This window comes from Nymphalis io, chromosome 13, assembly GCF_905147045.1.
Source record: "Nymphalis io chromosome 13, ilAglIoxx1.1, whole genome shotgun sequence".
Taxonomy (NCBI): Eukaryota; Metazoa; Arthropoda; class Insecta; order Lepidoptera; family Nymphalidae; genus Nymphalis; species Nymphalis io.
This window is the reverse complement of record NC_065900.1, coordinates 3,314,541-3,333,403: the sequence shown is the minus strand read 5'-3', so window position 1 is coordinate 3,333,403 and position 18,863 is coordinate 3,314,541. Positions and strand designations below refer to the sequence as shown.

The window sequence follows — 18,863 nt, the reverse complement described above, 5'->3', positions numbered from 1 at the left end:
GTGACCTTTACGTCGCCAATGATGCGTACTGCACGTCGCTGCAACCGGTCCAAGGCCTCCATTAGGTACTTAGCGGAGCCATCCCAAAGGTGCGAGCAATATTCAACGCAAGACCGTACCTGTGTTTTGTATAACAGGCACAGTTGTTGTGGCGTGAAAAAATGCCGCACCTTGTTCAGAACTCCGAGTTTCCGTGAAGCTGTTTTATAACAGCCTCGATGTAATCCCTTGGACTAAGGTCGCAGCGCACGTCAATCCCCAGCATGGCGATTTTGCTTTGTATCACCAGCGGAGTACCACAGAGGGAGGGAAGCAACTTGCAACATTTCCATTGTTGCAAGATTATAATGTATAAACTGTGTTATAATTTTAGTTTCTTTACTACTTGGCTAGTGTAACCTCGGACCCGTTTTACGACTATTCCTCTTATTAGACACGCCACTTGGAGGCAATGACTTCATGAAATTAGCATAAACATTAAAACCGAGATGACCCAGTGACTAGAACATATGAAAATTATAGACTAGTCTGGAATTAGCTCCAAAACCACTCCTCAAAAGCAGAGGAAACAGTTTTTACAAATAACACACCTATTCTCTATATTTGTTGAAAAATAAAACTGTTTCAATCGCCTTATACTAAACAAACATCTCATGCTTTACAAACTTTGAAGTCTTAGTTACTATATACCTTTTCAACTTTTGGTCCCATTCGTTATTTTATATACTACAAACTTGTATATCTTCAGTGACTCCGACAAGCCTCTCTAATTGCAAAGTAACTTCGCCATTGTTGCTCTTCCTGACTCCGAAGTTACGACCAATAAACGAAGTACTTCATTTTGTTTCGACGCTCGAAGCAAGAAGTTATTGCACGCTTTCATATTTGCTAATCCAATATTGGATTCGGATATTTTTGATGCTTTCGAGAATTATATTCATTTCTAAATATGGTGCGAATATTTATAAGTAATGTACGAATAAATAAATAAATTTATAATTATAATATGGGGTATTTTTGATGAGTAATAGTAAGTAGTAAAAACCTTTAAATGTCCTACTATTGGTTAATACTCCTTTTGAGAAGAACATTTTGAGCTTATTCCACCAAGCTGTTCCAATGCGGGTCTCGTTATAGAATTTCATCCGATATATGGCGATAACTTCAAAATGTATTCCTTCACCGCTGAGAACAAAATTATTTATAAAAACAATTTTAGCACGTGACCTTCGGATAAATTTAAACATGCAATCTACGATTAAAATTCATATGTTCTAAGCATTAGTCCAGCTCAAAAAGTTTGCGACTGTGGTATTATTAGACAGAATATATGTGGATTTTAACGAAATATAAATATGGACTGATTTCTTTCAAGAGATTCATTTGAAATAAAATTTTAATATAAGCCTATTTTATGTATTTCGGTAGGAGTACGTAGAAAATTTTTGTCCGCTTGTCTTTACTGATTTTAAGCAATCTTAAGCTTAACTATCGTTAAATAAAATTAATACAGATAAAAAATACATCAAATAATATTACAGCGAAATAGAATTAAAGTGAGATCTTTCCTTAAGCACAATAATATTGTTGACTGTTTCGAATAAAGTTTCTCAAACTAGCTATTATTTGCATTTAAACTCGCAACGAAATGTTTTTTAAAATCGAACATCTTATTAAGTACGGAAAATCTTGTATACCTTTAAAAAGTGAAACTTCATTTGATTTCCTACCGATACATTGTTAAATTCTTAGCCATTAGAGCAACGGGTGGGCGTTTCTATAAAAGCATTTTCTTGTCATTTGCAACGTAACCCGTGTCAAGTTTTGATAGATTGGGCTTGCCTTACGCGTCCCCTCTGACTTATCTTTGACGTATTATTGAAATTTTTCCTATTGATCGATTTGATTAATACAAAATAAAAACACAATATTGCTTTGAGGCTTTTTTTTGAAATGAAACTTCTTTTGTCTCATGAGATAAAAAAAGCTGAATGTTAGAGTATAGCATTCTATATGTTTCGCTTTTGACGCAAATATTTAATTGAAATATGAAAATAATTATATCCATGCTATAATTAAACTTTAATTTAATTATATAAAACTAAAAATCTATGAACCTTACCATTACAATACATTTATATACATTGCAATGTAATGAATATTAATAACACAGTATAGTGACTATTTATATTATTATTTTATATGTAACATTCATTCTCAATTTAAATTAAATCAATTTTAATTAAATGTATTTAAACAGACGCATAATTCCCTCGAAATGCAAAAAATCAAAGAATATCATGTAATCCCTAAACTTAATATCAAGTACTAAAAAATTGAGTAGTATGATGATGCCTCAATGCCACTAAATTTCCCAACGAATTCTCTAAATTTATCCAAATATTTTTATTATTTCAAATAAAATATAGTCTAGTTCCCGTAATTGTTATAAAGGTTATAAACTTATGAAAAAGGCGTTACAGTTTTGCTACACAAGAATTTTTACGTAAAGGGATCAAGTTACACACCTGACAACGGTATGGGCTACCCTTGGCGTGTTAACATGCTTGTTGAAAACTTTTCTGATACTCTTATTATTGTTTCATTTTTATTTGACGTATCGTTATTGATATCATCATACTTGTTTATTTAAACATTGATTTCTCTTTTTCTGTTATTATTTTAAGACGGGCCGGCTGGCGTGGCTGGCAGATACTTTCACGCAGAAGATTGTGGGTTCGATTCCCACCCAGGACAGACATTTGTGTCCATGAACATGTCTGTTTGTCCTGAGTCTGCGTGTAAATATCTATATAAGTATGCATTTACAAAAGAAAAGTGGTATATGTAGTATATCAGTTGTTTGGTTTCCATCGTACAGGCTCTGCTTAGTTTAAGATCAGATGACCGTGTGTAAACAATGTCTCAGGATATTAGTATTATTATTATTATCATTATTCACTTGATATTTGAAAGAAGAAGACACAGCATTGTTAAATTAATCACTTACTAAACAACGTTTATTAGTTAGGCCGTGAATCCTTATTATTTTATAATAATACCTTTTGTGATTTTTGTTGGTCCTGTGCCTAGGCTCATTCCGGTCGTGTCGGATTGCCGTTCCATCGGATTATGAGAGTTATGGAATAGAGAGTGCATCTGTGTTTGCGCACACATTTGTGCACTATTATATCTCCTGCGTAGTTTGCTAATCTCTCTTGAGATTGGGCGCCGTGGCCGAAATCGGTCTAGAGGATCTATTTATTTATTTTTTGTATTATATTATCTTTTTGTACAAATATAAATATAAAAAAGGATAAATAAAGAAATACTTTATGCTTTTTTAGAATAATATATGAAATAATAAATATATATAGCATGTTATAAATTATGTTAAAAGTAAATTTGAATCTTCGTTAATTAACATAATTGGATTAAAAATGGTTATTTCATATCTGCAGGGTATCATTCTTTAATATGCATGCGTACACTTTTTGTTTTTATTACGCCAGTCCACCTACGTGTAGGTGGACTGGCAAATGGGCACCAGATGGCCACCACCGCTCATAGACACTATAAGAACTATTGGCGCTATAAGAACTATAAGCATTTTAACATCACCTTTGATTTAGAACTATAAAACTGTAGAACGTTTCGCCTTATACAATAAAACATAAAGAGTACTACAATTATATAAAATTAAAATAAATTTATGTCACTTCACTTTTCATCAATACACTTTTTTTTAAGATAGATTTCGAGTATACCTTATGTGTATATATAAGCAAACTATAAGACATAAAGGCACATCAACTTTTATATTAAACTTGATATCATAAATGGAGGTAAGATTTTGCGAAATTACGATTGTAAAGCTCTGGCCCTTAATCTTTGTCTTCTTCTCGTCAACCCATTCAAAGTGCTATTATTTTATTCATAGCAAGGCAAATAAAATATCTCATATTGTCAATAGAACTTCAACATACGTGTCGTACTGAAAACGCGCTTATATAATTTGTTTACTTTCCAAGGGTGAAGCCGTGACCGCTAGTGCTAGTTGTATGTACATACATTTGATGTGACCTCTAAATAAGGGTATTTTCTGTTATTAATATGATAACATCACAAAAGATTAGATTTATTTTGACCCAAATTGCTAAACCAAAAATCTTTCGAATAGAAAACATCAGAATTTTAATGTTAAACATTTACTGCCGCGCCTTATAAGACACACGAGCCGGTATACTGCGACGGCAATAATTACGTTCTCGACTTTCTTTTGTGTGCGTGCTGCGTGTATTACATTCTTGTTTCGTTTTTAAATATTACTGTAATAATTAATAATACATGTATATGTATGTAATTTATTTTTATTAACTCCTTAAATTAAATCATATTTTAATGTTGTAATTCATTAATTATAACTTCTTTCGATAGCCGTCAATTTCGATATTTCACATCAGCTAAGCGTCCCGAGATGCGCACATTTTTTTTTAATTCACTAGTTACTTATATTAAGTCTCTCTTCGTCTTAGCTCCACTGTCGCTATAATCACTTAAGATGACTTTGCCGATTACGACAGCTATAATGATAACAGTTGTAAAGCATAGCAGACAAACCGTAATTCAATTATTTAATTTTGTTTTATTATAAAATATATTTATTAATTAGTAAAAAAAACACAAGAAATATTAACATTGAGGGCAAAAAATAGCTACTGTACAAATCATGATTTCATCGCAAATCTGATCTGAGCAAAAAGGGAAGAAGCCGTTCTGTAACCAATGGAGGCAATACAAATAAATATCTATTACAAAAGGTAACCTACCTATGTCCTTTACTGTAATCTTGACAACGTGTATGTATAATTTCATAACTATCGGTTTAGGTAAGATGTGAAAGCGTAACAAATAAACTCACTTTAAAATTAACAAAATTATAGTGCCTTAATAAAACTATAAAATCCATTCGATAACAAGATTCATTTAAATTAAAATAACCACTTTTTTGTACTCGCTAGATAAATAGATTCTAGCGATAACAATCGGCAAGAATCATATATTACGAAGAAACATAAGATAAATTTGCTATAATTAAATCTTGTATGATAATAAATATTCGTTATAAGTCTATAATTCATATGCTTTGTCCATACTTATTGGTTCCTTTACAAAGCTGAAGATTGATTATTTTTCTTCATTATCTGTTTTATTTATATTTCATATTATTACTAAACCCAACATCCTACATCTGCTTGCTAACAACTTAACACTTTAGTTCTTATAAACGTGTAACAAACAATACACAGTAATTGGTGCATGATGTAGTTGTATAGTATTTTGTTACTTATTATTGCACGCAGTTTTATCCTCCGTTACAATTGAACAAATGCCAGGTTCAGCTTGTAATACGATATACGACATTGACTGTTATAACTATAACATTTAGAAGACCAATCAAAAAGCACCGTCAGTCGGTTTTAACATTACATAAGTGAGATACGAAGTGAGAAAACTGCTGGTAGATATTACGATGATATATAGACATTTTTTTTAAATAAAAGATATAAAATTGAGAATCATCATTAAGTTAAAAAGATTGATATATTTTGTTTATCATATCACTGGTGGTTGAGCTCTGTGCAAGCTCGTCTGGGTAGGTACTACCCACTCATCAGATATTCTACCGCAAAACAGCAGTACTTGGTATTGTTGTGTTCCGGTTTGAAGGGTGAGTGAGCCAGTGTAATTACAGGCACATGGGACATAACATCTGAGTTGCCAAGGTTGGTGGCGCATTGATGATATAAGCGAGCTGGTTCTCGATGTCATCGCCTAACTGTGACATCAATTCCATCACGAACAAAGAAATTTGGCAACTCCTTTCCTTGTCGCACTTCCAAAAATGGAATTCCTTACCAGCTCACGTGTTTCCCTCCTCTTACAACCCGGGTTCCTTCAAACGAGGCGTGAAGAGGCATCTTGCGGGCGGGCAAGGCGAAGGCGGCTAGTGCAGAACGTTTTTCCCGTCTGTACTGGCCGTCGTCGCGTTTGGACTCTACTACCACTTACCATCAGGTGGAGTAAAGTCATTTGCCCTCCCGGCGAATATAAAAATAAACAAAACATTTCCATTTACCATCACGTGACTCATATGCTCGTTCGCTTTCCTATTCTATAGAAATATATATATATCAACATTTTGGTATAAAAGGTTATTTATTTGAAGTATTAACTTACAATACTTTACTTGTTGGTAGGGCTTTGTGTAAGCCCATCTGGATAGGTACGTACTACCCACTCATCAGATGTTCTACCGAAAAACAGCTAATATTATTGGGTTTTGTTTTGAAGGGTGACTGAGCCCGTATAAGTACTCCCTGTACTCAAGTGACATCTTAGTTCCCAATGGTTATTATTTCTTACATCGCCAATGTCTATCGACGGTGGTGCCCACTTACCATTAGGTGACCCAGTTGTCCTTCCGCTTACCTATTTTATGAAAAAATGCGTTACAACAATAAATAAGAATGAAGGACTTGATTGATATCTAAAAAGTTAATTGCATCTAAAAAGCTATGTGAGCAATATTAACACAATATACATATATCTTGTATACCGGAATTTTTTAAGTTTTTTGGCGTGGGAGGCTAAATTCGAAAGTATGAGGAATCGCGTATACTTCTGTCCTAAGGGAAATTAACTGATTTATTAAAATAAAAACACTTACTCTTTGTAAATTGCTTAGTAGATCACTGATAATTATTGATAATGTATCAATTTGCCACGCAACTATCCACAGAAACCTTATACGTCAAACAATCTGTCAAACCGTAGACATATCCATCATTTCATATTCCACGAGATGGCCCAGTGGTAAGAACGCGTGAATCTTAACCGATAATCGTGGGTTCAACCCGGGCAAGCACCACTGAATATTATGTGTATTCTAAATATGTATTCCACCAACCCGCATAGAAGCAGTGTAGTGGAATAAGCTCAGAGGCCTTAGCCCAGCAGTAGGACATTCGCGGGCTGTTACTGTATTCATCATTTGTGATAAAATACATTACTTGTTCCTATACATATTAATCCTCTTTGAAATCATTTCACTATTTCCTTCGCTTTAGTTAAAATTTTTGACAATTAAATTTTTAACATATCAATCAAGTTATTGGCGCATCTAGTCATCGATAAAAGTAACGAGGCAATGAATTTCAGAATAAAAACAGTTTTGCTTAACAAAATCCAAGTTGCGGTAGCTTAGTCATTTCCTTTTGTTTTAATACATTAATAATGAAAACGCGTCGTGTCTCGCTGTCACCGGAACTTGACTTTTGATTAATTACATTCGTCAACCCTTGGAAGTCATGTGTCATATCCTGAAGCAAAAACATCGTGAGTAAGGGCTCGACGCGTCGTATTATTGGGTCGAGTGTCGAAAAATTTGTCCACAAGTTTATGAAAAAAATATTTTGAAACCAAAGTTTTGTCTATTGGAGAAAAATTTTCAACAATTTTGATAAGCCATTGCACCGCATCCTAACTAGTATTATAAGCAGGAATAATTATTATTCCTGGTGGATTGATAATTTGTCCTTCTTTAAGGAAACTGATCGAAATGATTTTTGATATATATACCTCTGATTATGGATAATGTTTGAAATGGGCTATTTTTGACTTTACTAATGTCGTTTTATCACAAATAAGGGCGATTCCTGTAGATTCCTGTATTTCTGAATTACTATCTTATGTTTTAAAAGCTATCCGAGCGAAGCTCTGTCGCCCATAGTTTATTTTTTTGTCCTTATCATCTTTTCAATGTTTAATATTTGATTTTTTTACTCAGCGCTCTGATACCGCCTCCGCAACCCCATTAGATGTATTTTTAGGAAATTGACTGATTCATTCATTTATAATAATTTAATTAAAACGCCTCTTGCGTCTTACAAAAAACGAGAGTATTTTTGATATTATTATTCTTTTGTATTTAATTTATTCTTGCCTTTCTTGTTCTCATGTTTCTAGTGATTTTGGAAGTAAATTCTTAAATTATTGGTATTATAGCTTATGTGGCATATATAACAAGATTCAACTATCCGGGATGTATTTTTTTAGTATAATATGTAAAATGAATAGATAAAAAACGGTATTAACATTTTTATTTTGAGATCCTTGCAACACACTTTGGGAATTTATTCTCATCGCATTTTATTTGTAAATTATAAGACCAATAAATATTGTTAAACGAAATTCGACTATCAAGGGTTTTAGAGATGCTTAACAAAAAAAATATGCCTATTCCATAAATGTAAATAATAAATTAAAAAAATCCATAATGATATAATTTATCTATCTATCTATATATTAAAAACGCGAAAGTTTGTATGGATGTTTGTTACTCTTGCATGCAAACACCACTAAATTGATTTTAATGAATACAATAATATAGCTCATATATCAGAATAACAAATAAGCTATAATTTATGCAGCTATTGATTAAATTGGTCAAAATATAACAATAAGTGTCACGTAAGTCGGAAAAAATTCTCCTACCTGCGAGCCATTCTGGCGTGCGCTGCAAAAACCGTAAGAGTTATACGAATATAATGTATGGTGGAATTGTATCTCTTAAATAGTTCTACAAAAATGTCCGCGACAGCATATATCTATTATGTGTAAGACATTATCGCTAAAATAGTGAATCGAAAATACAATAAAATTTAATATTTATTTCCAAAATACATATTTTGTATTAACAAATTGATTCTTATCGAAACAAATACTTTTATCACTTCTGATATTTAAAGTAGATAAGCTTTGTCATTTACACTGTCATTTGGACAAATATTTTAAAGCTAATTACAATAAAACTGCGAAACCGTTACTTAGTAAGTTTACTTAAAATATTAAATTTAACTCAATTAAAATTATTACTATCTATCCATATAATAAATCTGTAACTGATCGCTGCTATTAAAGACATATCACTAAAATGATTACCGGGGGCCGTTATCAACGCAATAGAACCCAAAACAATGATTATTAGAATTTTTGTCCGTTTATCTGTTTGTCTGTGCGTTCGTGCAAGCTAATCTTGGAAACGGTTTAACGGATTTTAGTGTGATTTTCACCAATGTTTTATGGCTAACTTCATTTAAAATTTAGTGTTTGTTTTATTTCAATCGGTTCCTAAATAATAGAGCTATGTCAATTAATAGAATCACGTCGAAAATTTATACGATAAAATTGCTATAAAATGACTGTTCAGTAGAATTTGCTGAAACTTTAGCTACCTCCAAATTATATTCTGTAAAGTGATGATGATTGAAAGTTTATAGGAACAAAACAAAGTAAAAAATGTACAATTTCAGAGATTTAGAACTTCCAATGTAAGTTGAACTCAGATCTATTCAATCAATAATATTAAATAGGGTGTAGCTTATGCTGGTATATGTCGGTTAACTGGCCCATGCGTAGATATATGTCTTTTAATCAATTTTGTTCTATGATAATGCATTATTTGCAAATTCGTTTTTATAAACTATTAATTCTTATATCTTCTTATATTTTTATATATATAAGATATCGAGATAAGACCGAAAATAGACATAGACAGTTTTTATTACTTTTTATAGTTTTGACATATTATTAAAACAGGTACCGAGATGGCCCTGTGGTAAGAACGCGTGAATCTTAACCGATGATCGTGGGTTCAAACCCGGGCAAGCACCACTGAATTTTCATGTGCTTAATTTGTGATTATAATTCATCTCGTGCTTTACGGTGAAGGAAAACATCGTGAGGAAACCTGCATGTGTCTAATTTCACTGAAATTCTGCCACATGTGAATTCTACCAACCCGCATTGGAGCAGCGTGGTGGAATAAGCTCCAAACCTTCTCCTCAAAAAGAGGAGAGGAGGCCTTTAGCCCAGCAGTGGGACATTCACAGGCTGTTACGGTTACGGTACGGTAGGTAGTTAAGTAGGTTGTTTGAAAGTTCTCATACATACATATGTATTTATTTTCTTGAATAAATACGAATATCCTACGAAAATGAAACTAAAAATGTTGTATATACTGAAATATTATAAGTCTGCCCGTAGGGTTTTATGTAAGTTATACGCTGGTGAAACCGCGGGCACAGCTAGTTATATAATATTTGACTCCCAATGTATAAATTATAAGTGAAATTTGTAAGAATGTAGTATTTTCAGAGGCAACTTATATGCGTACGAGATAAATGTTCTATTTTTTAATCCTATTTCTAAGATGCACAGTAACTTTCTTCGAAATCCGATAACCGTAACAGAACGTACTATTAATACTTAGCACGTATTATGACATGAATTTATATTAACATATACATATATGTATGTTCTCTAATATGTATTTGTTTAAGCTTGAATTCCATTAGAACTATGCATTTAAGGATGACACATTTTAGGGGATTTTAGGGGATAATCAACTTGAAACCGATCTATATCCTACCCTATTCTAATCACAGAAGGGAAGACAAACAAACCTTAAATTTACATATTCTCTTTGCTCGGGCTATACAGTGCACTAAATTGTTGTTGATTAATATACATTTGTTTATAATGTAGCACTATTCCACTAACTACATATATCCAATTTTACTTCTAAATATCTGATACCTTAATGACAATCAAAATCGCCATTCTCTGCAAATTCATGAATACCATAAATTATTAATGATTTCGACCAATGGTATCACGTTAATTCAATGTCAAAATTGTTTATTTTTCTTTTCTCCTCTACTAACTGGAGGCTACACATAGAAAAAAAATCAGATCGGCTTACGTGTAACAGAGATAGTTATAAAATATTTAATTATACCCTCCTAGTAGAAGTCCTGTCAAATTTATTTGATGATATATTAACCTATATTATAATATGTAATACTATAGTGAGCTAATAAAATATGTTTAATTCCAAATATTAAATTTTATTTTTGAATGTCATATATTCTTTTGGAGAACAAAATATTACGAGAACGATCGCAAAAATCTTTTTTGTGTTTTTGCGAATCAACGAAACACCTCTTGACAAACCTACTCAGTGTAGTCAAAGAAGTTTATAATATAAAAGGAAATTCTACAGTATTCGTATACAAGCCGTGGTTCCGTGAAGATTCTCAGATTTCAAATCGTTTTCTAACAATGGACTTCAGTCTTATTTATTGTATCTTGAATATGTGTTTCTCAATTTCTCGCCTTCACAAAGGTAAACGTAGACTGATATATTTTTTACATTATGATATGATAATATAATAATCATCGTGACAAATCTAGTTTTGCTTTTACTCAACCAGTTAATATTTACTTAAACTATTTTATTACTTTATTTTAAAGATTAAAGTAACAGTGTGCATGGAGGAGGCATTAGCCCAGCAGTCCCACTGCTCTACTCTTTTTTGAGGAGAATGTTTGGAGCTTATTCCATCACAATGTTCCAGCTGCTGCTGCTGCGTGTTGTTGGAATACACAAGTGGCAGAATTTCAGTGAAATTAGACATGTACAGGTTTCTTCACAATGTTTTCCTTCACCGTTAAGCACGAGATGAATTATAATTACATGAAAATTAATAATAAATTAGAAGTACATGAAAATTCAGTGGTGCTTGATTTTAAAGATTATCGTAATAGAATATTTTTTTTAAAGAATAGTAGCAATGCCTATCTAGAAAATCCATACAGCGCCAGTGTCTAGGAGCAAAAATTATTAAGCTTCACATATTTATTAAAACGAGATAACTTTACTCAATAGTTTAATATTAGGTCCTTACATATGAAATTATCGTTTTGTCGTACTGACCTCTTTGATCTGAAATATCTCCTCTTTGGTTAAGAATTCCAAATTCAAATTTATAAATTCATTTAACTGGTAAATTTGAGTTTTCAAAACAGTCATTCATTTGTTTTTTCCTCATTTTTTTTTCTTTGGCGTCGCGTATTCCCGCACAATGGAAAACATGAAATATCGGTATATTTACGAGTACGAGTTCTACCGTGGCACCAGTGCTGCAGAAACAGCTCGAAGGTTTAATGATGTGTACGGCGCTAGTGTTGCAAAAGAAAGCACGGTAGGTTTTTGGTTTCAACGTTTTCGTTCTGGAAATTTCGACCTTCAGAACCAACCCTGTGGACAGCCGGAGGCCAAAGTGGAAAATGAAGAATTAAAGGCTATTGTGGAAGCGGATCCATCACAAAGCACTTCAGAGATAGCTGCAGGCTTCGGGGTAAGTGATAAAACTGTATTAATCCACTTGAAGCAAATCGAGAAAGTAAAAAAAACTTGAACGATGGATACTTCATGAATTAAGTGAATCGAACTTGCAAACACGCGTCGACTGCTGTGTTACTTTGCTCAACCGACACAATAATGAAGGGATTTTACATCGAATCATTATTTGTGATGAAAAGTGGATACTGTAAGATAATCGGAAGCGCTCATCGCAATGGTTGAACCCTGGAGACCCAGCCATAACCTGCCCTAAACGAAAATTAACTCAGAAAAAGTTACTTATGAGTGTTTGGTGGACTACCACCGGTGTCGTTCACTACAGCTTTCTAAAATCTGGCTAAACGATTATGGCAGATATCTATTGTCAGTCACTGCAAACCATGAAGGAATAACTAGCTGCTAAACAACCGAGATTGGTCAATCGCTCTAGACCACTGCTGCTTCACGACAACGCAAGACCACACACTGCACAACAAAATACTAAGTTAGATGAGCTACAATTGGAATGTCTGCGACATTCACCGTACTCCCCGGACCTTGCTCCAACAGATTACCATTTTTTCCGGAATTTGGACAACTTCTTACAAGAAAAAAAATTCAACTCTGATGCGGCAGTCCAAACCGCCTTGAAAGAGTTTATTGATTCTCGCCCCCATGGTTTTTTTAGTAAAGGGATCAATGAACTACCTATGAGATGGCAAAAGTGCATAGATAAAACAGTGCATACTTTTAGTAATTAAATATATTTTACAAATACAAAATTGACTTTATATTCCTCCCGATATATATCCCCTCCTTATATACAATCCCTCCAATCAATCCTCCAAACAATCCCTCCCTTATATACAAAACGCCAATTTCATATGTAAGGACCTAATATTATGTTACAATATTATTTTGTGTAACTCGTTTATTTTACTTTTTGTCACCAGGTGTACGCAAGCTTAGCGCAATTCTGGCCGCTGGAGGACGTTCTGGAACATGGCGGATCGAGGCTCGCTGTGGTGGAAGCTCTGCACGCGTGGAGCTTACTGTTGGTTCCGGATTAGGCAGTACAACTCCAGCTACCCCAGCTGCTGAACAACACTACGTGGAATTGAAATTCGCAGACAGCATGCGTCGTAGATACAAGCCTGGATTACCATTTGTTGGTAGAGTAAGTATTTTTAGAGAATTGTACATTTTTAAATGAATTTTTATTTGATATATTTATGATATATATATAAATGTTTGTATGCATACACGTCGTCAGGGTACTGAAAAGGACGTACTTTTACCTAACTTTACATAAAATCTGCCCTCTTCTTACGCCATACTCAATTGTAGATTTAATAAAATAAATTCTATAAGTTTTAACACATTATATTATCTTTGCACTCATATATAGAACAGTTAGATGAAAGTTTAGGAAATGTACTTAGAAGAAGAAAATAAAAATCAGTTCTGCCAAAATTTCGGTCATAGCAATTTTTTTAATAGTCAAGCGCATAGAAGATATTAGTATATAGTATATACGTGTACACAGTACAGGTATACTCCCTTTAAATTTATAAGTAGCTATATATAATAATAAAGTAGCTATGTATACATACTTTAATAGTTTAAAGGTATGAGAATCGGATAAGGCCAGAGGCAGTTCAGGTACAGCGTTCACGGTATTGCGTGATTCATAATATTTAAATCATTAACGAACTCCGGACAGCTCCTTATTAATTATTTTGTATGAACTAATACGGAACTCCAACTATATGTTATTAAATTTAAAATAGATAGGCGATATGGAAAATGGGCCACCTGATGGTAAGTGGTCACCAATTCTCATATACATTTTACTGTAGGAAATAATTACCGTCCTTTACATCGCCAGTGCGCCACCAACCTTAGGACTAAGATGTTGTGCCCTTTTTTAGAAAACGACAATACTTAGTATTGTTGTTTGGTAGTAGGATATGTGGTAATTGGTTGGTACCTACCCAGGCTGGCTTGCACAATGCATACCACCATGTATATTTATTTATGACAATCATGCGCCACTAGATCAGCAACACAGATACGTGACAATTAAGAAACCCCTTCATTATACATATTCTGTTTTCCACGCATATACGAAGTTCACGACAGCTCACATTATCTTAAATTTAACGATTACCTTAACAGCTAAAGTTTACCTTTCGAGCTAATAGCCTAAAGTAAGAAGCGAAATCATAACTGTAACTAAAGCAATTTATATTAGTCAGTTTTCATGTAATACAACTGGACGAGTTTGAACATTTAGTTTCTGTTGTTTAAATTTAATTGATGTTGTTTCTGTTTTTTTCAAATTTAAATTACGAATTAAAAAAGTCGAGTAAAGTTATAAATTTTGAGATAGTATGTTTTTGAATACAACATAAAAAGCAAGTGTTATAACTGTAAATATAATACGCATAGATAAATATTTGGGTCATCTTGCTCAGTGCTTGCACATTTCGCCGCATATTTAATGATTTTTGTTGTGAAACATGTATTGGCACGCCTTGGGAATTGGCATGGAAGACAGACTCGTATGCGATAACTAAGAGAGGTATGAAGATCTAATACCGTCATTCCCACTGTACGCCGCCTCTCTCTACTCCCCTGTGTTCATGTAACGCGCATACTGTATACTTTTTTGCTATATATGATGTTAATAATTATATATAAATTATTTCGATAGCCATCAACTTCGAAATTTCACATCTGCGAGGCGTCCAATGATGGGCTATTTTTTCAAAATTACCTATATCTCGAAAAAAATAATCAACGTAAAAAATCAACTCGACTATTTATCGTAACAGTTGCACTACGCGAAAATAGAAGTAACATCCTACTAATTTCATAGTGTTGGACTAATGTCTTCCACTCCATTTGAGGAGAAGGCTTGGAGCTTATTCTATAACGCTGCTGTATGAACATTGGTGAATACACATGTGGTTGGTTTTCATCCGACACTCAGAAGATTTATGCCCGTAATGATCAGTTGAGATTCTTTTTTTTTATATAGAATAGGAAGGCGGACGAGCATATTGGCCACCTGATGATAAGTGGTCACCAACGCCCATAAACATCGGCATTGTAAGAAATGTTAACCATGCTCTACCACCAGTAAAGTGAGATTCACGTGGATTGGAAGTAAAACTAATGGAACACCTCGGCTCCTATAAAAATTTCAATAAACCTAATCGAACCCGCGTTTATATGAGCACAAATAAAAATCAATGAATTTTCACATTTAAGTTGTAAGTCACCCTTAAGGCACAATTATAAAACTTAACTATTTTGATAAAAATACTATGTTAATAATAATTGTTTAATTGATTGTTAATCAAGTTTAGGCTTTAAAGCTTGTTCATTAAATTTAATCTAATTTATTTGCTTAAAGTGCTTGTTGATTTTTAGATTATTAAGTCTGAGTGACTGAAAGCGTTTGGTAAAATAATTGGATTCGCAATATTTATTCAGTTAGGACGTGTTGACTTTGGCTTCGCTCGTGTTACATGTTAAGTCAATGTTCCTCGAGTTACCGTATTAACTGTCTAGAATATATAATAGTAGTGAATGTGAACATAATCACTGATCATTCTACTGTCCAATTTCTTGCATATTGTAAAGATATATACTAATTAATGTTATATTCACGATATGATGATGTAACAATTTCAGGTCGATCTACAAAACTTGAATTAGAATCAAACGGCTTTCCTTATAAACGCTTCAGCACCTGTTTAGTTACAAAGCATATTTTGCTCTTTCTGTCATTATTGATTTGACATTCGAAAGAAGAAGACACATTGTTTAACTAGTCACCCACCAAACAACATACATAAGAAAGTTCGTAAGAGTTCGACTGTTATCATTCTACTATCATGATATAGTTGTTTGGAAATGATGATTAATAATAGTTGTTAGAAATAAATATATTGAATCCAGTTATATACTAAAACGTACAAAATTTTAAGAAATTTTTGTTGTGTACTAAAATTGCATACAAAATTTCGGCTCAATCATTTGAATGAAATTAGCTTAAAATTCCATTTGACCCACAATAATAAAGTGTACGCATACTCAAGTTCCAACTATACATAATATACACTCCAGTGAAGGTAAATAAAATGGCTCCCATTATTCTAATACGTACAGGTCGACAGTAGAATATTGGGTATTGTAAAAAAATATTCAAAAAAACATGTTTGTTTCTAATTTCGAAATTTGATATCGAATTTCGTATTTTTTTCTCAAAGCAATTGTTATAAAGGGCTTAACATGGAAAACACAGTATTACATAACATCCTTTACACTCATATTTCTTTTCTAAGACCCAAAATGAGAGCAGTTTTCTCTCTTACGGCATATGGGATACCTTATATGGCTGACAAAGTGCTCATAAGAATTACACTCTAACGTTACAAATAATTTAAGGAAAAATATCTTTTGAATAAAGCGTATATTCAAATAACGAACGACAATATATAAGAAATATTACCATTTTCTCATGAAAAATATTTATTCCCAAGTTTTTAAATCGTTAGTCAAAGTAATATTAACGAATTTTACTTGAATTTTAATGGTCATTGGTCGATAGTAGCTGATGACGCAATAAACGACCAATAAGCGATCGTTTGATTCGACATGATATTGAGAAGTCAAATAAATTCATTGAAAATAATATTACGAGTATTATGTCAAATGTTGCTGTATTTTAAAATTAAATTATTTAAGTATATGTGCAGATCATAACTACAACTGCTAAACAGCAATGCTTAGTTCTATAGCCGGTATTCCGGTTTGAAGGATGTGTGAGCCAATGCATCTACCACAAGGGTATATAAGTATATAAGGGTATATCTTAGCTCACAAGGTTGGTGGCACATTGGCGATGTAAGGAATGGTTATTATTTCTTACTATGTCTTTGGGCGGTGGTGACTACTTACCATCAGGTGGCCCATTTCCCGTCCACCTGCATGTAACATAAAAACACTTTTCACACTAGACTATTTTAGACAACGAATCTGAATCTGATAGTAACTTTCATTATAATTACGTGATGAAATTACGTGACAACCCTTAAATATCCCATAAGCCAGGAGGATCTCTGAAGGAGAAATTTGGAATTCATTTCCCTACGCTACGTCAAATATGGTCTTTGAATACTTCATAAAAACATGTGGCAGGATTATAATAGATACGTACAGTTTTTCTCACGATAATTTCTTTTACCGCAAAGCACAAATTAAGAACACTAATATTAAGTGATTATTCTCAGTATTTGAACCTGCAAACTTCCGTTAAAATCCAAGGGTATACTGAGTCATACCGATACTCGTCGCTATCATTCTTATCACTTCTTACGCTGGTTTAAAAATCTATTTAACATATTCAAGGTTTTAATAATGAATTTATATATTTTTTAACCGAAGCAATTCTCACTTATATCAAGCAGGAATATTTAGGACTTCGTATACGAAACATAATAATACATTAACCCCGACATTCGTATAATAAACTCATTTTAAGAAACCTTCTGTATATATTCAAATTATATTTCAAGCTACACAAAGAAAAAAAAAACATAAAACAACAATTCCCTTACACATAGATTTGTATTCTTCGGCGTGTCCCTTTCATTTTCGTGTCTTGGCAACGATACAATATAATAAATTACTAAGGCTGTCTAACGAAAAGGCCCTGTATCATGATACTATTTGTTGCATCACTCTGTTTTGAATTAGTGTAACTATCGGAATGTTTTTGTGCTCCCATGATTGATTGCCTCATTACTGTGAGTAATCCTCATCATGTACTCGGTTATAATTCTCGTATATTTGCCTGTTATATTTCGATGTTTATGCCTTGTTCTTTGTTATGTTCTTGGAAATAATTCATTTGGTAATGCTCGAGTAAATGTTAAAGATTTAGCGAAAAACATTCTAGTATTTGTTATAATGAAAAACTGTTAAGTAAAAATATATTTTTACTTTATATTTATTTATGTAGGATATACTTTCAGAAATTCTGAAATATATAGCAGTAGTAAGTTATTGCGTATAAATAAATAAGCCTTTATAGTTAATTATACAAAACATTGGACTATGTGGTAGGGCTTTGTCACTAGGTGGTAGGACTTTGTACAAGCCCGTCTGGGTAGGTACCATCCACTTATCATATATTTTACCGCTAAACAGCAATACTTAGTATTGTTGCATTGCGATTTCTGTGAGCCAGTGTAACAAAGTAACCAAGGGCAAGAAGCCCTATAATAAGATCATAAAGCAATTTCATGTTTTGCCTTCACGTTTAAAAAAAACGTCTCAAAATTGGCGGCACTTAACAATTTATAAATAAGAAGAATACGTTTAAATGGTTTGAGCAAACATAAAAACCATTATCAAACAATTTACACAAACAATTCAGCGATTTGGTGAAATGATCAAACGAATAGCGCTTCAAACTTCTTGATAATGTTTAATTACATCTACTCGTATTTCATATCGAGACTGTCGGCAGGTTTTGGATCGAAGCCAGGTCGGGTCGACTAAATGACTTAATTAAGCCTAAGTCGGCGACGCAACGTCGTTT

At 33.0% G+C, this 18,863-nt stretch overlaps 1 protein-coding gene across 1 annotated transcript in view; it reads left to right on the top strand.

Annotated features, from left to right (window-relative positions):
- LOC126772775 (C3 and PZP-like alpha-2-macroglobulin domain-containing protein 8) overlaps nucleotides 1–18,863 on the top strand; it is a 225,646-nt gene that overhangs the window by 134,343 nt on the left and 72,440 nt on the right. The window contains exon 6 of the mRNA XM_050493340.1: nucleotides 13,201–13,424. Within this exon, the coding sequence (XP_050349297.1) occupies nucleotides 13,201–13,424 (224 nt within the window). The remainder of the gene's footprint in view (nucleotides 1–13,200; nucleotides 13,425–18,863) is intronic.